The 26,287-nt window shown below is 31.7% G+C and overlaps 1 protein-coding gene across 1 annotated transcript in view; it reads right to left on the bottom strand.

Moving 5' to 3' along the window:
• Positions 1-26,287, bottom strand: part of PDE3B (phosphodiesterase 3B) — a 173,001-nt gene that overhangs the window by 47,710 nt on the left and 99,004 nt on the right. Inside the window, exons 2-7 of the mRNA XM_003781127.3 lie at positions 24,816-24,866; positions 17,896-18,144; positions 15,310-15,449; positions 11,187-11,293; positions 3,775-3,985; positions 2,835-2,908 (exon numbers count right to left, since the gene is read on the bottom strand). Coding sequence (XP_003781175.1) covers positions 2,835-2,908; positions 3,775-3,985; positions 11,187-11,293; positions 15,310-15,449; positions 17,896-18,144; positions 24,816-24,866 — 832 coding nt within the window. The remainder of the gene's footprint in view (positions 1-2,834; positions 2,909-3,774; positions 3,986-11,186; positions 11,294-15,309; positions 15,450-17,895; positions 18,145-24,815; positions 24,867-26,287) is intronic.

Genomic DNA, 26,287 nt, shown 5'->3' with positions numbered 1-26,287 from the left:
TTATATGAAAGCTATAACCTAACAACAGCCTAAGAATACAGGGAGGGGGGAGGGAGAGGGCAGGGGGGAATGGGTGGAGGGAGGAGGATTGGAGGGATCACTTCTGAGGTTTATCTTACAAGGGTACAAGTGACTCTTTCTAAGAGTAGAATGTGAACGTTTTAAAACAATAAGAAAATGACATGAAGGCTACATTAACCAGTTTGATGGAAGTGTTTCGGTTTGTGTGTGAAAACCCCACAGTGTACCCCAGAAGTGCATTAATGTACATAGTTACCATTCAATAAAAAAAAAAAGAAAGAAATGTGCTACCAAATGCCTATATTCTTCAGTGTTATAATTAGAAAAGGATGCTGAATCTCATCAAATGTTCTTTCTGCATGTATTGAGAGGATCATATGGTCTTTGTTTTTGCTTCTGTTGATATGGTGAATAACGTTTATGGACTTGCATATGTTAAACCAGCCTTGCATTCCTGGGATGAAACCTACTTGATTAAGATGTATGACTTTTTAAATCAGAAGTTACAGTTTATCGGTTAGGATTTTATTGAGAATTTTTGCATCTATATTCATTAGTGAAATTGGTCTGAAGTTCTCCTTTTTACTTGAGTCTTTTCCTGATTTTGGTATGAGGGCGATGTTTGTCTCACAGAATGTGTTGAGGGAAGATTCCTCCTCAATTTTTTGGAATAATTTCTGCAGTACAGGAATAAGCTCTTCTTTGAAAGTTTGATAAAATTCTGGTGTGAAGCCATCAGTACCAGGGCATTTTTTTTGTTGGGATTTTTTTTATTGTATCTTTGATCTCAGTACTTAATATAAATCTGTTCAGGGGATCTATTTCCTCCTGAAGTCTAGGGAGAGGGTTTGATTCCAAATACTGATCCATTCTCTTCACATTGTCAAATATTTTAGCTACATATCCATTTGTTGTCTCCAAACTAAGGTCAGCAAAATATCTAAAATTTTTTATGCAGTTTTAAATTTAGTAGTTTGACTCATTATTATTGAATTTTGAGAGCTCTTTATATATTGGATATAAGTCCTTAATGAGATGTATAATTGCAAACATTTTCTCTTTGTATGAGGTTTGTCTTTTCCTTTTCTTATTAGTATTTTTTCAAATGCAAAAGTTTTGTTGAAGCCCAGTTTGTCATATTTTTCTTCTTCTTTCACAGATTGTGCTTTTGGTATGGTATCTAAGAACACTTCACTCACCCAAGGTCACAAAGAAACTATTTCATATGTTTTCTTTCAGAAGTTTCATGGTTTTAGTTCTTACACATAGGTTATGATCCACTTTGAGTTACTTTCTATAGATGTGGTGAGGTAAAGATCCATGTTCTTTTTTGGCACATGGATATCTAATTGTCCTGGAACCATTTGTTGAAAAACAACTATTCTTTCCCTTTTGAATTGTCTTAGTTACTTTGTCAACAGTAAATTGACTATAAAATTCAAGAATTTCCCTTTGGACTCTCACTTCTGTTCCACTGATTAACAGGGGCTTCTTGGTGCCACTACTACATTGTCCTAATTATAATGGCTTTATAATAAGTCTTCGAATCAAGCAGTGAAAGTCCTCTAACTTTGTTCTTTTTCAAATTTGCAGGGATACTTTTTCAAACTGAAAGTCATTTGTATTTCCATATTAATTTTATTTTATTTTATTTATTTATTTATTTTCTGTTTTTGGCTAGGGCTGGGTTTGAACCCACCATATCCTGTATATGGGGCCAGTGCTCTACTCCTTTGAGCCACAGGCACCACCCTCCATATTAATTTTAATACCAACTTGTCAATTTCTAACCTTGCCTCCCCTAAATTCCTGCTGGAATTTGACAAGGATTGCTTGTAATATAATACTGAGACATTATTATACTTTTTGATCACTTCTAGAAGTCTTGTGGTTGAGTCTTTATGAATTATGTTGACTGATTTCCTAATGTTCAGCCACCCCTTACATTGCAGAGATAAATACTACTTGGCCATAATGTGATTTTTTTAACATTCAATCCATTCAAATTGGACTTAGTTTGCTGGTATTTTGTTAAGGATTTTTGTGTCCATACATATTAGAAATATTGGTTTGTAGTTTTCTTGTGATGCTTTTGTCTAGTTATGATGTCAGGGTAATACTGGTCTAATACAATGAGTTGCAAAATTTTCCCTCCCCTTATATTTTTAGGGGAAGAGTCTGTGAAAGACTGGTCTTCTTTGTTCTTTTTTAGCAATCCATTAAACATTATTAAAAATAAAAACCCAAACAAACCCCATTAAATTGCCCATTTTAAAAGGGTGAATTTTACAATATGTGAAGGGATTGATGAGCTTGTAATCCCTAAAAAAGCCTTTTTATTTCTCACTTACCATTTTTCCTAGGGTGTAGTACTTCAGATTTCACCAAGTTATCCGTGTAAAGGCAAGCCTTTAACTCCAATCTCTGTCTCTCTACTATAAGAAGCCACTTAAAAACCTGTTCGTCTTAACCAAACACTGGTCCCTCTGGAATTAGCATATATTCTATTTGTAGCCCCGAATTCCAGGCTAACATTCTTCGTCTTTTATTTTCCTCTAGATCTTATACTGGTGATTCTTAGGAGCTTGTTAGTTCTTCACTGGCTTCAGGCAGATTTTTAAACAGTTACTTTGTCCAGCTTTTGTAGTTGCCCTTAGGGGGAATGTAAGTCTGGGTGACCTGGTTCACTCTTACGGGTAGTTTGAATCATCAATTTTTTAAGGTTATAAAACAATTCATTCATTTGTCCATTCTAAGAAAAACACTGTAAGAAATTACTCTTGAGCTCAAATGTTTGACTTTTGCAATCTCACCTGATTTTTCACCATGGCAGTCTGTATCTTCTAATTCAGATATTGAAACATGTTTCAGCATTTGATGTCCACAACTTGTAGAAGAAAATAGATAAATGTATATGATAAATGAGGTAAATTTTTTAACCTAACCATAATTAGAAAATTCTGCTTAATTTTAAATCAAGATCACAAATGCAACATATCCTAATATTCCAGTATCTATAAAATTACAGGTTTTTATCCTAGAAAGTATCTATGTGTCATAAAGGAAATAAAATGTTTTTGAAAGTCAACACTGGGGTCTGAATTAAATCTTTAATACTATCAAAGCAGAAAGGTGATTAAGCACCATATGAAATGGTATAATCAATAGGCACTAAAGGAATATATGCTAAAATAGTTCTCCCAGCAATTCCTAGTATCTTCTGATGAATGAAATATCATTATATTGCACTTCAGAAGGAGAACATTTAATTAGAAAACTATGAGTGGCGCCTGTGGCTCAAGGAGTAGGGCACTGGCCCCATATACCCAGGGTGGAGGGTTCAAGCCTGACCCCAGCTTAAACTGCAAAAAAGAAAAAAAAGAAAATTACTAATAGTACTGAAATGACAAAAGGCTTACTTATAAGAAAAAGTACTAGATAATGAAGAAGATATAACCTTAATTCATAATCTAAGTTATAATACAGAACTAAAAATCTGGTAATACCTTATTAAAATACAGTATGTTCCCTCAATGTCATTGAGGTTCTTGAAAATTGAGACTTTAACCAAAACCTTTCCAGCAGGTCCCCAAATAATGTTGTTTCATTAAAATGTTAATGAGAAAAAAATTTTTGTTTCCTGGTAGGTCATTTAGCTTAAAATTGCAGGGTCCAAGAACCTATCAATGATGTTGAGAGGACTTACTTTAACTTCTATTTTGAAACAGAAATAATAAATGGTTGAGCACTTACCTGTTACACAGACTGCTATCAGAATTTCTAAGTTGCTGAAAAAAATCTGGTGCATTGGGTGCATTGCTCAGAGATCTGTGTAAAACAATGCTTGACTTATTAAAAACATCAGCAGTATTAGAAAATTCTATGGGTGATCGATTAGTTAGAGAGCCAGCAGACACTAATCCGTGGCTGGAAGAATTCACAGGATTCAGGCTGGATAAAACACCTTAAAAAATTAAGAGAAGAGAAAGATAAATAAATATATATGTATGTGTTTATTATATTAATATATGTCTGTTTGTATAAAGAGAATTTTCCTTCTTTAAAGAAAGCATTTACAATTAAATGATATAATAAATTTCTACATGGGGCTTCAAGACATGCTAGAAATGTAAGCAATATTTGTCATATTTGTCAACCTCAATGATATTGAGTAAACACTTTCTGGCAGACAATAGTCACATAATAGGTAAATATTAAAAGTATGACTATAATGTACACACTGTATAGCACAGACTGTCCTAACTCATCTTGGTTTTAACTTTCACATTTTGTGTTCCTACCAGTTTGATTATCCATATGATCCAAGCATCTCTACTAAATTTTACTGAAATTTTTTAGTCCAATAAAATTCAATTTTATTGAAAAAGTAAACTTCTTAACAGCATTATGTTGAGAGGATATGCTAAAATTATATACTAACACAATGACGGGTCCCTTTAAAAACTGCATCCAAATATTTCCATCTCATTCATTTGTTCAATATTTAAAGCCTAGTATATGCTGGAAATGTGTGCTGAGTTTCCCAATGGAGAAAAAGATGGTATTCCTGTAACTCAGTGAACCTAGAGTATAGTGGGAAATACAAACAATTGCTAAGTGCTAAAATAAGGATAAGTCATATAAATAGATTAATACAATTTATGCTCTTTTGTGATTGGTTTCTTAGCATAATGTGTTCAAGGTTCATTCATGTTGTATCATGTATCACTACTTCATTCTATTTTTAGAACAAGCATTTCAATGTATGGATAAGGCATATTTTGTTGATCCATCCATTAGTTAACAGCCATTGATTGACATTTCTACTTTTTGGCTACTATGAATAATGCTGCTGTGAACATTTACATACAAGTTTTTGTGTAGACCTATGGTTTAATCTCTCTTGGGTATATATACTTAGAAGGAGAAATGCTAGGTCATATGTTAACTCTATGTTTAATATTTTGAGTAACTGCTAAATTGTTTTCCAAAGCGGCAGCAGCATTTCACTTTCCCATTAGTAATATATGAGTGTTCCAACTTCTGAATGTTTTTTACCAAAATGTGTTATTGTCTGTCTTTATAATTATAGACATCTTAGTGGGTGTGAAGAGGTAGTTCATGGTAGTTTTGATTTGAATTTCCTTAATAAGTAAAGATAGTGAGCATCTTTTCATTTGGTTATGGGCTATTTGTATATCTTCTTAGGAGAAATATCTATTCAGATCTTTTTTCTATTTTTAATTGGGTCTTTTTTTATTATTGAGTTGTAAAAGTTTTTTAAATATTCTGGATGAAAGTCTATTGTCAAAGTATGATTTGCAAACATTTTCTCTTATTCTATGGATTGTCTTTTCACTTTCTTAAAGATATCTGTTGAAGTACAAATGCTTGAATTTTGATGAATTCCAATTTATCAAAATTTTTCATTCATAGATTGTGCTTTGGTATCATATTTACTCAAAAGAAAATTTGTTTTCTTCAACAAATTTTGGGTGTTAACTTCCCCCCTGTAAAGTCATTTATTTGGCTTACAGTTCATGTTTCTAATAGGCACTATTATTTTTACTTATTGTACTATATTATACACATTTAAGGTGTAGAACATGTTTTGCAATACACATACACAGAAAGATGCTTACTAAAGTCAAGCAAATTAACATATTCATCATTTCATTACTCAGTGTGTGGGAGGGAGGAGTGATAAGAGCACCTAAAATCTATTCTCTTAGCAAATTTCCAGTATACAAAAAGGTGTTATTGACTATGGTTCTCATGCTGTACACTAGACTTCTATACTTACTCATCCTGAGTATCTACAACTTTGTATCCTTTGACATACATCTACTCATTTTCACCAACCCTATCTCATCCCCTGGGAGTTACCATTCTACTTTCTGTTTCTATGTATTCGACTTTCCTTTATAGTTTCCACATGTAATTGAGCTCCACATGAGCTTCTGTGTCTCACTTATTTCACTTAGCATTATGTCTTCTAGGTCCATCCATTTTATCACGAACAACAAGATCTCCTTATTCATTAAGGTTGAATGGTATTCCACTTTGCATAATATCACATTTTCATTATCCATTTATCCACTGAAGAACAAGCAGGTTGTTTACATAGTTTGACTATTGTGAGTAATGCTTCAGTGAACACGGGAACAGAGATATCTCTATGAAGTATTGATTTTATTTCCTTTGGTTATATGTCTAGAACAGAAATGGCTGGAATATATGGCAATTCTATCTTTAATTTTCTGAGAAATCTCCATACTGCTTTCCATAATGGCTGCACCAATTTGTATTCTCAATAGCATACAAGGATTCTCTTTTCTCCACACCCTTGCCAACATTTGTTATCTCTTATGGGTTTAATGTTTATAATTGAATTTATCATGCATTTTGAATTAATTTTTTAGTATAGTGAGCATATTTATTCTTTTGCTAAGACAAGTACATATGCATTTGTCAAGAACTATTTGTCGAAAATACTATTAGTTCCTTATTGATTATCTTGGCATCCTTGTTGAAAATCACTTTACTGTAAATGTAAAGGTCTGTTTCTGGACTTACAATTCTATTCCATTAATTAACATATTCTTATGCTAGTAACACACACTGTCTTGATTATTATAGCTTTGTAGTTAAGTTTTAAAACTTGGAAGTACAAATGCCCAGATATTTTTTCTTCTCTTTAATAAAAGAATTGTTTTGGTTATTCTGGGGTCCTTGCATGTCCATCTGAACTGTAGCATTAGATTGTCAATTTCTGCAAAGAACTATGTCAAATTTTGGTAAGGATTATGCTAAATTTAGAACACTTTGAAGAATATTGCCCCCTTAACAATATTAAGTCTTCTAATCCATGAACATGGACCATTTTAACAGGTATTTAGATCTTCATTTCTTTCAACAAATGTTTTATATTTTCATTGCAAAAATCTTATATTTTGTTATATTTATTTCAAAGTATTTTCTGATGCTAATTTTAAATTCTTTTCTTAATTCAGTTTTGGATTGCTAGTATATAGAAATAACATGAGATTTTCGTATATCCTGCCATACTGATTAACTTATTTAATGATTGTAATAGATTTCAGTGAATTTCTTCAGTGATTTCATAACTGTATATGAGATCATACCATCTGCAAATACAGTTTTATTCCTTTTATTCCTTTTTACTTAGTTGCTCTAGGTAGAACCTACAACCCAAAATTGAGCAGAAGTGGCAATTATGTTTATTAAAAGAATGTTAGAATTTTATATTATAATTTCTAATTATATATACATGGTATATATATTTTCTTTGGTCAAACACTGTTGCCATACTTTTCTTAAATATTTCGGGTATGGTTTCCCATAGATCTTTAAACATATTTATAATGGCAGATTTATAGTCATTTTCTAATAAGTCCAAAATCTAAGCACCTTAAATAAATTTTCTCTTGACTATTTTCTAACTTTGCACATTTCATAAATTTTTGTTGAAAATTGAACATTTTAGATAAAATATTATCACATCTGTGGTATCAGATCCCTCCCGTATCCCAGGTTTGTTGCTGGTTTTGTGTTTTTTCTTCCTTCTTTCTGATTGTTTAGTAACTTTCCTGGACTAATTATGTAGATTCTGTTTTCCCTGCAATATGCAGCCACTTAGTTCTCGGTAAGCCTTTTTTTGTTTTTGTTTTTGTTTTTTTAAGTTCTTACTTTTATTTTTAAGCTTGGCTTTTTAAGAGTTAACCCTGGATCAGTATAATTTAGAGGTTAGCCAATGATCAATCAGAAGATTTATTTAAATGTTTTGCTTAGAGGTCGTCTAACCTTTGTAAAGGTAATCTGTATAAAAAGATACACCTTCAAACTTCAGGCAGTTTGTAACACAGCCTCAACTTTCATTTCCTGCTTGTACAAGCCTAGAGGTCAGTCATAGGTGAGTGAATGGGGCCTTCTAATTTCTAAGGTCTTTCCTGGATATGAGCACAGCCTTATAGCCTATCAGTTCCCTAAAAATATGTCAGTGCTTTCCAGAGTTTGCAATGATCACCCAGTCTATAAAATTTCCTTTAATTTTCAGTCAGCTCTTGTTTCCCACAATGGAAATCAGCCCTAAGAGTTATGCTGGACCCAGTGGATTGCTATTATTTTGGTAATTCATGAGGAGGTAGGGTTTTTATTGATTTGATTTGATTTGATTTGACTGACAAATCAAATAGCCACAATGACTTCAGAACAGAGATTTTTCCAGAGAGCTGTAAGACTGGACAAAATATTACATGGTATCCTAGATATGGTGTTTTCACAGGAGATTTTGACAATTGCAAAACTGCTAGGTTTTGATTACTATACCACTGAGCTGGGAAAAGATGGAGGATCAAAATATCCACAAATTAAAATGTCATCAAATTCACTGTCTTATCAAGGTTCAGCACTTTTCTTGGATAGACAACTTCTAGTTTGTTTTTTGGCTTTTGGTAATTTCCAGAGTTTCAAAATAACTAATTTTATTATACTCCTATTTTTGTTGTTTTACCAGGAGAGTAAGATCATCTCTCTGCAATTCCAGAAGTGAAGCTCTATATATTATTTTAAACCTTGAAACTGAGACTTGCTATAGTCAAGCAAATGGTATGCTATGATAAAATTTTTGTCATTGGAAAACATAAGCATCCTGTAAATGGCTGAGTGTAGTGTTTTATAATCAGTTAATTCAAGTCAGTTGATGATGTTCAAATCTTTCATGTATCTACACTATTGGGTCTGCTTATTCTACCAGTTAATGAGAGTGGAGAGTTAAAATCTCCAAATACTTATATGGGTATGTCTATTTCTCACTAAGCCCTGTCAATTTGTGCTTCATGTATTTAATAGCTATGAGATTGGATCTACCTCTGTTCTTATATTTAGAGTATAGAGTATGCCTCATATAAAGAGGCATAGTTAAGGGTAATATTTTTAATTCAGTCTGACAATCTTTATAGTTTAATTGGAATTTATAGTCTAATTTTTTGTTGAAAACCAGACATTTCATATAATATATATAATTGACTCTGACTCTGGTCAGATCTTTCCCTCTGCCCCTCGGTTGCACATTTAATGCAATATAGCATGTTTAATCTATAATTGTTGCTATTATTTTTTATTTGAGTTTCCGATTTTTTATTCTTTTCCTTTTTACGGATTATTTCATTCTTTTTTAAATTATGCCATCTTACCCCCTTTATTAGCATTTTTAGTTACAGTATTTTTATTATCCTTTTAAATGTCTCTCTGTATGTTATAATGAACATCTTAAAATATCAATCTCTCTTAAATTAGAACTTTTTGCTACTTTTCATCATAGCTGTGTACATTAATGCAATTATGGGGTACAACGTACTGGTCCACCAATTACTCTCCCCCCATCCATCCTCCCCTGCCCTTTTACTACCTACTTTTCAATCATTGCTAGTAACTTACAGCAAGTGTAAGTCCACTTACCCCTTCTTTACCCTTCAGGTTATTGTTATCATATATTCAACTTGTAAATATATTTAAAATGCTACAAAAATATTTATTATTGTTGCTTTTTCCCATCAGTATTTTCTTCTAGTCACTCACCTATTTAAGATTACCAGTGCCTTTCATTTGTTCCTATAGTTCTGTGGTTCGATCTGGATCATTTTCCTCCTACCTAAGTAATTTCCTTTATGAACTTAGTAGTGTAAACCTGCCAGCAACAAAATTTTTCAGCTCGTTTGTTTTAAAAAAGGTTGTTTTTCTCTATAACTTCTTATCTGATTTAGTAAAAAGGTTTTTGCCAGCTTTACTGAGACAAATTGATAACCAAAAATTATAATATTCAAGATGATATTATATATGATGCCTTAATTTGCACATACACTATGAAATGATTACCACAGTCACATTAATTAACATATTTATCATCATACTTAGTTGCCATTTTGTGCATGGAGTAGTAAGGACATTTTGGAGGAAAAAAGTTTTATTTCACTTTAATTTTTCAAGAATATTTCATGGGATAATAAATTCAATGTTAACCAGTTTGCTTCTTTCAACACTTTAAATATGCCATTCCATTATCTTTGGTGTCCATAGTTGCTGTTAAGAAATCATAATCAGTATTATATTGCTCCTTGGAAAATAATCTGTTTTCTACTGGTTACTTGTGAAATTTGTTTCTTTCTTTTTATATTAAAGGGCTTGACTGATATACCTCACTGTGATTTTCTCTATTTATCCTGCTTGTGCTTCACTAAGTTTTACAAATTATTGGTTGGTTTCTTTCATTAGTTTTGGGAATTTATTTTTTCCTTTTGTACCTTTCCTTTCTTTCTGGGAGTTCATTCACATATTTTAGAACTTCAGACTGCATTCCATGTTGCTTACACCTTTGTTCTATTATTATGTATTTTTCCCTTTCTGTGCTTCAGTTTTGGTATTTTCTATTTCTCTGTCTCCAAGTTCACTAGTTTTGTTTTCTGCTGTGTCTAATCTACTCTTGAACCATCAAGCATTAACTATCATATGGAGATATTTTTCCAGTGTTTGCTTTTCTTGATTATCATAACATTTTCCTACCTCTTCATGTTTTATAGTTTATTGTATATAAAAGAATTCTGTGTTTGTATACCCCATCTAATATCAGCTATAAGGTATTTTAAAAGCAGAGTATCAGTATTGCTCTGCTGTTATTATGTTGTATTTATAAAATATATTTCAGCCAAGAAGTTTTGAAGCATTTCATAATCTCTGAATTTAAACAAAATTTCTATTAGAAGGACTTGCCAGGATATCAGGGTTTGTCTTATTCTCATAGTAAGTTTTTTTTTCTGCACACTTTCCATTCTACAAATGAAATATTCTTTTTGCTGAAACTTTTTCCTTGTTCTGGATCTATAAATATTCAGGTTAAATGGCTCTGTATTTTATCTCTGAATCCCTAGTCCCTAACAAAGTGTCTGGTATATAGTAGACATTCAAAAAGTATTCACTAAAAGGATTAGCAAATGGTTAACTATTAGCCAACCTAAATTTCTTAGTCATGTTAAGTTACAACAGATGAAATTGTTGTCAAAATTTGCTATAATGTATAATGAAAAGAATTTCCACTATCATGTGTTTTGAAATCTCCCATATTTAAATCATAAAAAATGACTTCTTACCAGCTCTTCTCAGACCTGTATGGTGAGTCAGTGATATAGAAGATGACCTTTGCTTTGGGATTGTCAGTAGATTTGAACTTAAAGGCCCATTTAGATAGCATCCTTGACTAGAAGGAAAAGATAACAGGTTAGGAGTTTTAAAACCACGAAAAAGTCTTTCTTTGTGGTCTTCAGTATAATTATAATTTATATCCTTATCAATTCAGAGTTTTGACCTCTGTCTAATGCCTAACACCTAAAGCAGGAGAGTAAACTTCCTTCTGTAAAGAACCAGATAGTAAATACTTTTGACTTTGTACGCAACTCTGCCATTGTAGCACAAAATAATTCATAAACAAAAATAAATGAATTGGTATAGCTATGTTTCAATTAAATTTTCTTTATAAAAATAGTTTATAAACGAGATTAGGTTCACAGGGTATAGTTTGCTGATCTCTGGACTAAAAGCAGATTACATTATAACCTGAAATTTTCTTTCTTTTTAACTTTTTCAGAGACAGGGTCTCTCTCTGTCACCTATACTGGAGTACAGTGATGCAATCATAGCTCACTATCGTCGAACTCCTCAGCTCAAGCAATCCTCCTGCCTCACTTCCTAAACACCTCGGACTACACCCGGCTTATATATATATATATTTGGTAGAGATAGAGTCTTATTATGTTGCCTAACTGGTCTTAAGTTCTTCAATTCAAGTGATCCTCGGCCTCAGCCTCCCAAAGTGCTGAGATTATAGAGGCATGAGCTACTATACCCAGCCTGAAAGGTTCCTTAGAAACACATAGTGCTGGGGCAGTGCCTGTGCCTCAAAGGAGCAGGACGGTGGCCCCATATACTGAAGGCGGCAGGTTCAAACCCAGCCCTGGCCAAAAAACTGCAAAAAAGAACACACAGTGCTGGTCCCATCCTCAACATTTCAATAGGTCTGGGGTAGAGCCAGGGAATTTCCATTTCTAACAAGTTCTTAGATAATTCTGATGTTACCTGTCTAGGGATCTCACTGAGAATTACTGGCCTAAAGTATAGTTTTTAATTATTTTCTGTCCCACTCTTCACAAAATTGACTACCCTTAACTTAGTCATTTCCCATAACTGAAATATTCACTATAAGTTTAAGGCCTTGGTGAAGAAATTAAGTATCAGTTGGCAATTATAATATATTGGTGTGACAAGTGTATTATATCTATTACAAAATAAAATAAGGTAGTAACTACATAAATGATTTTGGCCCAATACCATACATATATGAAACGTACCATAAATAGGACCTTTCTTTCTTTAGATATTCACTGGCCTGTTTTCTTCTATTAGTGAATTCCTGATTTTGCCAGAAGCTCAAGGACAAATTCAGATCTTTTATGTAGTTTCATTTAATTTTTACTAGTGTAAGCTGAATTCTCAATAAGCTCCTTTCCAACTCTGTCCATCTTTCCTGCACTTCCTATTCCATTTGCTCAAGGAAAATCTAGTTTTCTGTGACCTAAGAGGTTTTTGTACATGTCTCTACTATAACATCCATATTGTATCATAATTTTACTGCTTACAAATTTTTTTCTCTCACTGACTTGTAAGTTCCTTTAGATGCTATGTCTTTCTTATTCATCTCTACCTTCACAGTGCACATAGCACAGTGCCTGAGATGTTCAACATGTATACATTTGTGGAAAAAATGAATGATAGTCTCTTTAGGGTCCTATTCTGAAGTTACTAGAGAATAAATTTTTTTCTACTCAACAATTTCAAGCAAATGGACTCTTTTTCTTTACTATCTAATCTCTCTTTGTAAGGCTTTCATTAGGTTCTTTAATAAAAAATGTACTTTGTTCTATTGACAGTGCCATGTTTTTCAGTACTACATTTTGAAATTTTCTGCCCATTTCTTGCTATGTTCTTTTTTTTTTTTTTTTAATAGAGTCTCACTATGTGGCTCAATTCTCTTGCCTCAGCCTCCCAAGTAGCTGGGACTACAGGCACCCATCACAACACCTGGCCATTTTTTTGTTGTTACAGTTGTGATTGTTTAGCTGGCCCAGACAGGGTTCAAACCCACCAGCCTCAGTGCATGTGGATGGTACCTTAGCCACTGTGCTATGGCTCTGAGCCTCTTGCTATGTTCTTAGAGGGAATACTGACCTTTATCCTCCTTCTTCCCATGACACACTTTTTTCCATAAGTTTCCCATATCTAATTATGTGCTTGTTATAGAAGTTCCAGAGACTGAGTCTTACAAGAATCTACACCCCCACCAAGAGATTACCTCCAGACTGGCCAGTTACAGATAAACAGCCTTCGGAGATAATGGAGATAAAGCCAGTCCACATTCACCAGATGGAGCAATAAAGCAGTATGTAGATCTGCTTACATTCACCTTTATATGAACACTTCTCAGAGTTGAAGATTAGTTTACTGTTTTATTTTATATTATTATTTTAATATCAATTATCTGAGGTGGCAGAATAAAAATGACCCTAAACTCAAAGTATCAAATGTTTCTTGAACTGCAAATATATTACTCCTACATCAGTGTGAAATACTAAAAATCAGAATAATTTTCATCTTTCCTTTTAGAACCCAACAATATTATCAAAGTAATGCTTCTCATAATTAAGAAACACTATTTTCAGTTCCTGACATCATTCACTTCCCGACATCCTACTTCCAGTACAAAAATAAAAAGACTACCACATTCAGGCTTTCTGCAAACTTTGGAACAATGCTCATTTCCCTGTACTCTACTCTTCATACTTCAATCCCCTCCATTTTATATATGATTTTACTCAATTTTTCTTTTATAAGAAAGGAATTTATTACTTGAATGTATTATAGAAGTTTCAAATTAATAAACCACAAAAGAATCTGGAAAACTGTAATTATCTGAGTTATATTTCACATGTTAAAGTGTAACACATAAATAGCTATCATCCAATCCTGCCATCTACTGTTTAAAATGTGAAACCACACAGCTCAAATTATTAAGTACAGCATGTGTTCAATAAAAACAGAGTGTTTTAACATGGAATTTACACTAATTCCAATTTTATAAACATAGATAACTGACTAGAAAGAAGCTTATAACAAACCCATACAAGAGACCAATATCCTTCCTGGCTTTTAAAAGACAGAGTATTATATTATACTAATTATATTAAACCTTTGTTATCAGATTAAATGTATATATTTATATTCAGAAGATTTTAGCTCCTAAATTTTTTTTCCAGTCTCATTTACTTGTAGTTACTAATGGCTTTCATTTGTAGGATTAGCATGTTTAGTTCCAAGTAAAGCCGCAATAAAATATAGAATATATTAGTATTCTCAGTATCTAGCAAGAACAGGGTTTGAAAGAAGACTTGTTACCTTAAATCTAACAACAGTGATAAAGCCCTGGGAATGTGTTCCCCCTTTCACAAATCAGTAATTCTGCTGACGTACCTTTGGATACCACACACTAGACTAGTGACTGCCCCTGTTAACACTGTTGATACAGATTCTAGTTTCTATCAGATTCTATACTGATTCTAGTTTCCCTAAACCATCTCACCACTGACTCATGTTTGTTTTTGTTTTGTTTTTTTTCCCCCAGACAGAGTCTCATTTTGTTGTCCTGGGAAGAGTGCCAACGCGTCACAGCTCACAGCAATCTCAAATTCTAGGGCTCAAGTGATCTTCTTGCCTCAGCCTCCCAAGAAGCTGAGACTACAGGTGCCCACCACAACACCTGGCTATTTTTAGAGACTGGGTCTTGCTCTTGCTCAGGCTAGTCTCGAACTCCTGAACTCAGGTAATCCATCAGCCTTGGCCTCCCAGCATGCTATAATTACAAGCATGAGTCACCACTCCCAGCCTTGACTCATGTTCTTAAGGCTTCAGCATGCTTTAACTCAACCTACATACATCTTGAGAGAAGGCATGTTAGCATCTTCTTAAGAAATCAATTTCCACATTATACCATATTATCACCACCCACATTGTCCTATACCATTCCTTATACCTTTCCTTTCTGCCTTTAGAACTATTTCAAATTTATTCACAGAAAGAGGTAGATATCTTAAGATTCAGGGTTTTTTGTTTTTAGGGGGTTTCTTGTTTGGTTTGGTTTTTTAACCAAGGTTCTAGAGATTTTACCTTGAAATGCCAAATTCTTGGTGAGGCCTTTTGGCATTATTTCGTTCCCACCTTGAAGACTGCTCAACAGTTAGCAATCCTGAAGTTCCTGAGCTCCTCCTCAGCTGTGGAGTTGGTAAACTATTCCTACTATTTAGTCCCTGTTGAATAATTTAAAAATGGTTAAAATTATTACCCTTTAACATGCTGTATATGTAATATTAATTACAGCATACAGAAACATCAATGCAAAGTTTATTTTTAGTATGTACAGGATAAATAGAACGTTTTATTCAGAAAAGTGATTAATTTACTCCAAATTTTATATTCTATGCTGATGTTCTATTTATCTTACTACTAAAACATATTTTTGAACTCTCTACAGTTTAAACTAGATTTTTTCTTCTGCAAATGTAACTCCCAGTTTCCTGAGAGCAAAAAACTTGGCAATGTAAATGCAGATATGCAAGATTTACCCTGACAGTTAACTTCAGAGGACAAGCTTAGAATAAAGGGATGATCAGGTCCACATTCTAATTGTTTTTTCAGTTACACTGCTATCTAATTCATCTAGCAGTTAGTTAATCTAGAAAAACTGCAGAATTCTAAGTTTCCTTGTGAATTAATAATTAAATGTAGAACACCTTTAGCTTTAATATTTTACCCTAATTTTTGAAAATATTCTCAATCCAAATGTTAAATTACTGCGATTATTCCATTTTGACCATTGTAAGTGTTTTACATAATTTCTGCTTTTTATGAACCTCCTCTATCAGTAAGACACTGCAACAACCTTAGAGAAATAAGTACCTATGTTATATTTAAGTTTTGCCAAGAATGAGCATTTTGTAAAGGTTCATGGCAATTAGACCTACAGTGAGAAAGTTCTTTGTGTAACACAATCCTTGTTGACTATAATTTGGGTTCACACAATTTTTCTTAGTTCTTAACATATATGTGGTATTTATATTATTTATTCCTATTCCCTTTACCTACTGCTTTTTTAATTCAAATTATTATTTATTACTTCTATACATCTGAAATTACCTACTGTTTTTTTAATAAATGCTGTTTCTTTTCTCTTCTCTATGCTTTTACAAAAGCAGAAATCAATCAGATATGAAATTCTAATAAAGAGTTTAAAGAATACCAAAAAAACAACTAAAAGTTACTTCCTGGTTCTTAAACACATATCGATAGATTCCCATACTCTAAATAACCATGATTAACTGCAGTGAACAGGAAATGAGGTGTTTAGGCATCCTATTTTATCAATATTATGTTAATAATGTTCCTAAAATGTACCAGTACACTTTTCTACACAAGTAAATATAATAGCAAACATAATACTAGTATCAGTATGATTTTTAAGAATTATTACTTTTAAAAATTATTATCCTGAGCTCCAACTGTCATGGAAGGAAGAGAAACATACCTAATGAAAGCCAAAAACTAATTCAAGCATACATTAGAGTTATTTCATTATTTTGGATGCTTGCTATTAGTCTCTTTCTTATAAGGTAGAGTGCTTTAAAAAAGTAATATAACAATTGGGTTTTGACTAATGCAGGTACTGCTATATAAACTTTGAAAAAATAAAAACATTATATAACTACTTATGATCCAGATGGTCATCAATAATTTTCAAATCCTTTGCACTAATTGGGTTTGCCTAATCATTCAACATTTCTAAACCCTAATGCTGAGAAGTAACAAAATAAGACAGATTACCAAAATCCTCTGAAAACTATATTTACCCTTTTCTAAGTTCTAAATGCACTATTACAACTAACAAGTTTTAACTGATCTGAATTTCACCTTTTCTTTGTTCGTTTCCTTATCTGGAATAAAGTAGTTGAACTAGAATAGAATAATCCCAGAAATATTTCTAGTTTTATAAACTTCCTCTGTTCACAGACACTGCAATAATATTTTATCTATTGGAGAAACAGTCAAATAAAACAAGTAAAAGCACTCTGAACAACCATAACATATACCTATTTAGAACAGTATTTACTATTTTCTAAAGGAAATCCTATTTTGAAATATTAATATTTAAAGATAAATTAATCCCTTATGTAATAGTGGAAAAATCAATGCCTATGGGGCTATAGTAACATCTAATAGGTAAGAGGGTGAAAACAGTGTTCAAAAAAATACAAAATTCATTTTTAAATAATGCTATGTATCTCATAAAAAGATTATTATAATGATCATTTCTTCTTAGCTCAGTAAGAATTCCTAAACTCTAAAGAATAAGACAGATTAATAACATAATCTTTCTACTAGTTTGTTGTTCAAGCCTGGAACTAAATTTATTTGTTCTTCACTTTTTAATAACATTAACAATGATAATAAATAATTGTCACCATTTAAATTATAACTGCTAATTACAGCAATGCTATTTAAAATAGAAACTAAATTTTAATCTATAATTATCAGAGGTTATAAATGCCTCTAAAGTCCCCACATTTCTTTAAAACACGTACATAATATCTGGTCCCTGAAAGGAAAATTACATCTTATATAAGACCTAAGAAAAGTAGTTTTAATTTAAAACATAATTAAATATGATAAATAGCACTGGCCAATTGACTGTATTTTGACCTTGAGAAGTTTTCGATCCCCCTTCTCAGCTGGGTCCTCTATTTCTGAGCAGGGGTAAAATCCAGGAAATGGTGTGAGAGGATTAATCTTTGGCCTACAGGAACCTGAGAATGCACCCATCAAGCTACTAATACTCCGCAGTGAAGAAATGACTTGTGGGGGGAGACTTGGATCAATCAGAAGATCTGACACCATATTGCGAGCCTCATTTAGCACTGAGAGATCAACTCCATTTCCACTTCCAGAATTCTAGAAAAGAAAAAGAGTAGAATTTTTTAACATTTAAGAAAAACTTACTCATTTGTAAAAACAAAAATGACAAACCCACTCTACTTTAAATCAGTATCTAAGTAATTTACTCATTTTAAAATATAAGCTTTGAAACATTTGGACATGGCCTAAATGATATAACAAAAGGTATAATCCTAACGTTAAATTTATAAATATATATAAATGTAGCAGATATTGTGAAATTTAATTTTTCCCTTATTTTTCATTACCTTATTTCATTATACTTACAGGTATTTATTACTGACTTTATAACTAGTATAAAACTAATCTGTATTTACTTTAGTAATACAGATTACAAATCTGTAATCTGAACATTCCATTAATTTATTGATGATTTCCTTTTCTTTACGTCAACATTTCTTTTAAACACATATAGCATTTCTTATGTTATACCAGTTATACCTCTTAAGTCACTCACTTAAGAGGCAGTCTAGCATAGTGACAAGGTTTTCTTGCAAAGATATGTGATTTGAAATCTAAACTTTGTAAAATGAGGATAATAATACCTGTATCTTTAAGAGGTAATGTGAGAACTAAATCTGATAATACATGGAAAGCATTCAAAACAATATAGAGTGAATGTATTCAAGATGAAATACATAGTATTATTACTATTAATATCATGAAAAATAATGAGATAAAAATGCAGAAAAATCATATCAGAGCTCAAAAGAAACAATGATAACTTAGAAATGAATGGTTAACAAAGTCTTCACAGACAATGCAGCATCAGGCTAAATTCTCAAAAACTGGTAGGAAAATATATATTTTCAGTGGTAACAGGCATATGATATGATTTTTACTTTTTGAAAATACCTATATATGACATTCAACTTGATTATCCATAGAAATAAATGAACTAATAATCGTAGAAGTAAATGAAATGTTATTTTTATTTCATTGTACCTTGAACTTACATTTGGGTCATTCTGAAATTCATAATTATTAAAATTATTTAATGAGTTCACCATAAAACTGTTTAGTGCATATCCTCAATACATTTTAGAATTCAGAAGTGTTATGAAAGTTAAGCCAAGATGCTAAATAATGTCTACTCATTATGGAATTCTTTCTTTTTTTTCCTTGAGAAGTGCTAATTTGTATTAGTTTTGCTTTTAAAACATTCTCTATTATCAGGGGTAGCCCAACTATTTCTAGTCTTTATCCACTATAAATAAAATGAAAATAAACACATCTCTATATATGTTATGGTGAACAAATAAGCATACTTGTATAGATTCCCATAATTTGAATTACTGAGCTAAAGCAAATGAACATATTAAAATTTGACCATTACTCTAAAACTGCCTTATAATATTTTGACCAAATCTATACTTCAACTAATTGTATATAATAGTACCTATTTTTCCACACTTCATTATAACTGGATACTATGAAATTAATTAATCCCCACCTATCTGACAGGCCAAAAAAAAAAAAAAGTCTCATTGCTGCTTCACCTTGAATTCTCTGATTATGATTTTGATTGTTTCCGATCATATTTATATAACTTATCCTTTTTCTGTAAACTTTGTCTATTTACAGTCTCATTTAACCACTATAAATGTGTAGAAATAATTTTTGTTTGGAAGTAAACTTTCAATACTATCTGAAAATTATTTAAATTAAGAAGGAACAAATCACAAATCTACCAAGACAGTATAGCGTGATTTTCACTTTGAGTGCTGTTATGTACCAGGCACATATTATTATTTTAATTGGTATTATTCCCAAATTATAGATGAGGAAATAGGTTCAGAGGGACTTAAGAAGCTTGCCTAATTTTCCAGCTAAGAGAGAATAGTTTGTATCTGACCCACCCTTCTGCTTAGAACAACTAGAAAAGCTGAAAATAAAATAGAAATAACACACATCTTAAGGCATCAGAACACAACCAAGCAGCCAAGGCTTAAAAAGGACAAAAACCTAGAGTTAAGAGAAAGGACTGAATGAAGCAACATTCTGTGCTACTCTTTTTTCTCAAGGAATTTGTTGGTGATTCATAACTGGCTCAGGGGAGAGAGGATAAGGAGCACAGCAGTTAAGAGACTAGGAAACAGAGCACAGATCTGTAGTCTCACTGGGCTGGGAAACCAAAATTGGATTCAGGGCTGTGAAGGTAGGGAGAGCCGAGCAAGATCCCAGGGCAATGAGAAGAACAAGTTTAAATTCAGAGTTGCTTTTACTCTCAAGGCATTTGTCAATTTATAAACAATAGCCAAGAGGAGAAACTAAGTAGAAATCCTCAGAAAGATTTCTACTAAAACAGAGCTTTCAGCCATCTCACAAAGCTAAAACTAAAAGAAAAAGGAAAAAGAGTTCCTAGAAAAACCCAACTAACAAATGCTATAAGAAGAGACCGAAAATAGTCAAAAAACTATAAGGAAACTGAATTTATAACTTAAAACTTGTCCACAAAAAAAATACTACAAGCTTAAATACCTTCACCAGAGCATTTTTCCAAACATTAAAGGAGGAAACAATACCAATCTTCAATCTTACCCAAACTATATAATAAGAAGAGAGCTTAATTAATATCCTACTTCATTTTATTTTGGTATCAGGGTTTTGGTAATTTTGATATCAAAATATGCCAAGAACATTATAAAAAATGTTCTTCATAAAATGTCTTCATAAAAGACAACACTATCTCATAAGCACAGATTCAAAACTTCTAAACAAAATGTTAACAAATAGAATCTAGAAACATATTTTTAAAAAGAAAATACATCTTGATCAAATTCACTTTATTCTGTAAAAGTATAGATGATTTAACAAACAATTCAGTTCACCATATTAATAGAACAACTGGAAAAAACGCAGGGATCATCTCAATTAATGAAAGAAAATCATCTGACAAAATTCTATACCCATTTATGACTTAAAAGAGGAAAAAAAGTCTTTCATCAGCTAGAATTGGAATGAAACTTCCTTAATCTAACAAAGCCTATCTACAGAAAACATTAGTGGTGGCAAGTTGAGCATTTCTCCATAAATTGATGAACAAAATGAGGCTGCCCACTTTTATCACTTCAACACTGCATTGGACATCTAAATGGTACAATAACATGAGAAAAAGAAACAAAAGACATAGGATTGGAGGGGAAAAATCAATTTGTCTTTACTTGGAGATAACATTATTATACACTTAAAAGACTCAATGAATCTTCAAAGAAGGTATAAGAATTATTAATTATTATTAATAATAAATAAATTTAGCAAGGTTTCTGGATGCAAGGGATGAATATGTAAAAATGCAGGGAATTTCTGTGAATCAATATAAACTATTAAAAACAAAATTTTTAAAAATTGATACCTTTTATAATACCTTTTCAGTATTAAAAATTAAATACCTAGGAATAAATCTAACAAAATATGTTTGCAAGACCTCTGCACTAAAAACATTATTGAGATAAACTAAATATGACTCAAATAAGTGAAGAGATGTCATTTTCATAGATTGAAGATTTCAACAATGAAAGATGCAAATTCTCCCTATGTTGATTTATAGAGTCAATAAAATCTCAATCTAAATTCTAGTAGGAATTTTTTAAGCATGGAAACTATCAAGGTGATTCTAAATTTTATATTAAAATACAGAGAACCAAGAATGGCCATGATAACTCTGAAGAACAAAGCTGGAAAACTTACACTATCAAATATTGAAACTTATTAAGTTATAATAATTAAAGTAGTGAATATGGTATTTGTGTTTAAGGATAGGCAAACTAACCAATGGACTAGAACATTAAGTCCTAAAATAAATCCACATACATATGGATTTACAACAAAGGTGACAATATAGAACAAAGAAGAAAGAATGTTTATTTTTTCAAAATTGGAACTGGCCAATTGGATATCCATATGGGGGAAAAAATGTGTCTTGAGCTATATATCCCACTGTAGAGAAAAATAAATTCCAGATGCATTACAGACCTAAAAATAGAAAGTAAAACAATATAACTTTAGGGGATAACATGGAAGAATATCTTCATGACCTTGGAGATAGACAAAGTTCTTAAATATGACACACAAAAATCACTAATCAAAGGATATGATTAATAAATTGGTATTACATTAAGATATGAAGTATTTTTATCAAAAGATACTATAATAAGCCACCCACTGGGAGAAATGTTTTTTACTATACATTAGAGAGAGAATACATATATGTTTATGTATATGAATACATATAGTCATGTCCAGAATACACAAACATCTACTTCCTACTAAGTAAAAGAGAGAACAATGGAAAGAAGACCTGACCAGAGGATATCTGGGTTACCAATTAACATATATAAAGGCCCACAACCTGATGAGACATCTTATCAGTAAAATGCAAATACAGTTATGCATTGATGGGGATAAATTCTTAGAAAAGCCTCATTAGTTGGGTTTGTCACTGTGCAAACATTACAGAGTATTTTTACATTAATATACCTACATTTTTTATATAGAAAACCCAATGTCCCATCATCATTACTGAATATCAATCATTTCTCCTCCTTGATCTGCAGTCTTAATATCAAGTGCCATAGATCATGTTTCTATATCTGCTCCATCATAATTTTATGGAACCAGTATCATATATACGGTCTATTATTGACCAAAACATTATGCAGCACATGACTACTCAATCCACAAGATATTGTTACACAGCTACTGGAATAACTTAAAAGAGATACTACCAAGTGTTGGCAAGGATGTGTAACAACTGCAACTCTCATGCCACTGATGGTTGGACAAAAATTAATATAAGCTCTTTGAAAAATTATCTGGTACTATCTACTTAAAGTGAATACATGCATGCAAATACTAGCAATACACTCCAAGATATATACCCAACAAAAGGCACCAATATTGTTCTAGCAACATTATTTGCAATAACCAAAAAAACTGAAAATAAAACAAATTTCCATCTACTATAGAGTGAATAAATAAATTGTGGTATATTCATTCAATGGAATGCTAAGTAGAATGAAATGAGTAGATTGCTGCTATATGCAATATTAAGTAATCTTACATATGAAAATTTGAAACAAAGATGAAAAACAAAATACCTATGATTGATCTAATTTATATCAAATTCAGTCAGGAAAAACTAAGTTGTAATGGCAAAAATAAGCATTGAGATAATACTTAAGGCAAGTTCACGTCTAGAAGAGGAGCCTAAGAGGGGATTGGGGGTGCTGAATTCCATATCTGAATGATGGTCACATGACTGTATTCAGTTTGAAAAATTCAAGTTGTACATCACTATGAGTTGCGCACTTTTATATACAAAAGTTATCTTTCAATTTTTTAAAAAAGGTTATTGTAAAGGGGAAGAGATAAAAGAGAGAATAAAGGACAGAACTACCTAATATCTTACACTGGTCTGTCTGACTTTGAGTCCATGCTCTTAGCTATTATTGCTGTTTATTTTTAGATTTTACCAGTAATTTAGACCGTCTTTTAATTGGAAACTGAGGATCTCAGTGAATATGAATAATGATGAAACCTACCATATAGGTCAAGGAACCACTTCCTTTCAGATCAGTTGTGGCCTTTTCCTTGATTTCATCTGATCACAGTAATTATATTACTTTTGCTCACTAACATCCAGAGAATAGTTTATTCTTATGTACTCTCCTGGCTAGTTACAGTTTAAAAATAAAAATCAGCTATTCAAAGGGATATTAATTTTTTTTAAACTGGTATTGAGCAACTAGCTAAATAAACACAATAAACAAAGTTGATAATTCCATAATATAAATTATTTAACATTTACTAATGTTTATCCATTATTATAACAAAATAACAAGTTTCAAAATAGCATATGATGCATAATGGGAAAAGATCATTAAAAATATATAAAGTTAACCCAGCTAACATAGTTATTCCTTGATGTTTATAAATGGTTGTTCTTTTTTTCTCCTCGTATGTCTATTTTCATTTTATCTGATACAAACATATATTAAGTATTTGAAAAAATTAATCTTTAAAATGACAGATTATATTATTCCATTCATATATACAATGTTCAAAAATAAGCAGAACTGATTACTAGGAGTCAGGACAGGGGTTATCTTTGGGGTATGGGTAATGACTGAAATGGAGCATAAAGGAGTGTTCTGAGATTCTGCTAATATTTCTGTAGTATTTCTTCGTATGGGAACTAGTTACATAGGACATTTAGCTCATAATAAATTCATTGAGTTGTTTGTTTATATATGTTATAATTCAATAAAAACTTTACTGAAAAGTGAAAGTTTGGTGCTTTAACTTCCCAAATAAAAAATTTTGCCAATTATTTTGCTTTGGCTTGTGTATGGTCTTCACTCTACCTTTTCGCCCCATAGGTTAGTGGTCTACATCAGAGAAGGAAAAAACTCTCATCCTTACGATAGAAATATTAGTTTATTCTGAGCACAAATTGTATTAGCAACATTTTAAAAATAACTATATAAATTTGGTTTTTCATCTTTTCCCTTATAATTAAATTTGTATTTAATCTATCTCAACAAAAGTTCAGATTAACCTAGTTCCATTAGAGAAAATCTATGGCACAGAAAGCTTGTAAATGTAACTTTAAATGTCAAAAGTTTCATTACAGATATTAGTTATTAATGATTATCACTTATATTTACCTGATAATGAGGTTTATACCACTGCTTTAAGTCCCAATCCCAAAGAATCATCTGGAAAAAAAAAAAATCACTCAGTTACAAACAAAAAAGAAACATATATGAAAAGACAAAACGTAGTATTTTCAATTATAATTACCTAAAATATCTTAAATTTTGAAAGAGAAATTCAGAAGGTAAGAATAAAAATAGGGTTTTTCATTAATACAATCTGTAATTGAGAAATCAAAAGAATAAAGAGTTACCAGAATAAAGTCACTAACACAAATTATATTGATCTTCATGTATTTATTACCATAAAAAGGAAAATATAAATCTCAAATCACATCAAGTCACTAAAAATACATGAAAAATTATTATCACTCTCCCTATCATTTCTAAAGGTTCATCACCGTCTTAAAATCAATGTCAGTGGGTGGTGCTATTTCCTTACCAATAAGCCACTTCTGTCAAAATTAAAAAGCATATTGTCCTTGGGGTTAGATTAAGGATAAAGGAATGAAATAATAAAAAAAACACATACCCCTTTAAATATGCTGATAATTAGTGAGTGTCCCCTGTACAGGCTGTCAATGGTAACTTCTTCGTGTCAGACTAGTGTTCGCCTGCCCTTCTTTCCAGCAGGTTTTTTGGCTGCTTCCTTATCCAATATAGTAGTCATTATACTCAAGGAGATGAAACTAACTTTAATTCAGCAAACTTTAACTGCCACCTACCATTAATTTTAAATTTTTTGAAGTTTACTAAGTTAACAAATAGATCTCCACCTTTTACTTATTTGATTATAACTGCTATTTTTCACATAGCTCTGAACCCTGGTCTTGAACATAACTAAAATTTGTATTGAATATATAGGTAATTTGTAATATAATCATATAATTTCTACATACTGAACTGTTTCTTGTCCTTGGTCTTAAGTTTTCTGGTGGCTAAAGATCTCAAAGTGTTATTTATTCTATCACTGGTCCAATATTTTATAAGGCATTAGCAAACTTTTTCTGGAAAGAGAGTAATTTAGAATTTGCAAGCTATACAGACATATAAGGTCTCTATGGAAAATCCTTTGCTTTTTGTTTTTCTTTTACAACCCTTTAAAATGCAAAAACAATCTTAACTCAAAGGTCATACAAAAACAGGCTGCTGGCAAGATTTGTTTACTGAGCAATAGTGTGTTGACCCCTATTTGAGATAATAACACTCACACTTAGTCACTCAAAAAATTGTCAATTGTCACTATCACCATCTCCTTGTCAACACCTCTGCAGAAGGCAATCTCTTTCTTGCCAGTGAAATCTATTCCTTCCCAAAGAAAATCCAGACATCCTACAACCACTTAGAAAATCCATGTACCAGTGCCCACAAAATGGCTCTGACATAGCTAGTTACATGTAAAGTATGTCCCATATATAATAGACTTATTATATTTATAAAGTACTTTATATGCCTCTAAATGTGGTCCTGATATAATTATTTCA

Source organism: Otolemur garnettii, unplaced genomic scaffold (assembly GCF_000181295.1).
Source record: "Otolemur garnettii isolate 467f Iridium unplaced genomic scaffold, OtoGar3 scaffold00001, whole genome shotgun sequence".
NCBI lineage: Eukaryota > Metazoa > Chordata > Mammalia > Primates > Galagidae > Otolemur > Otolemur garnettii.
This window is presented reverse-complemented; position numbering and strand designations above follow the sequence as displayed.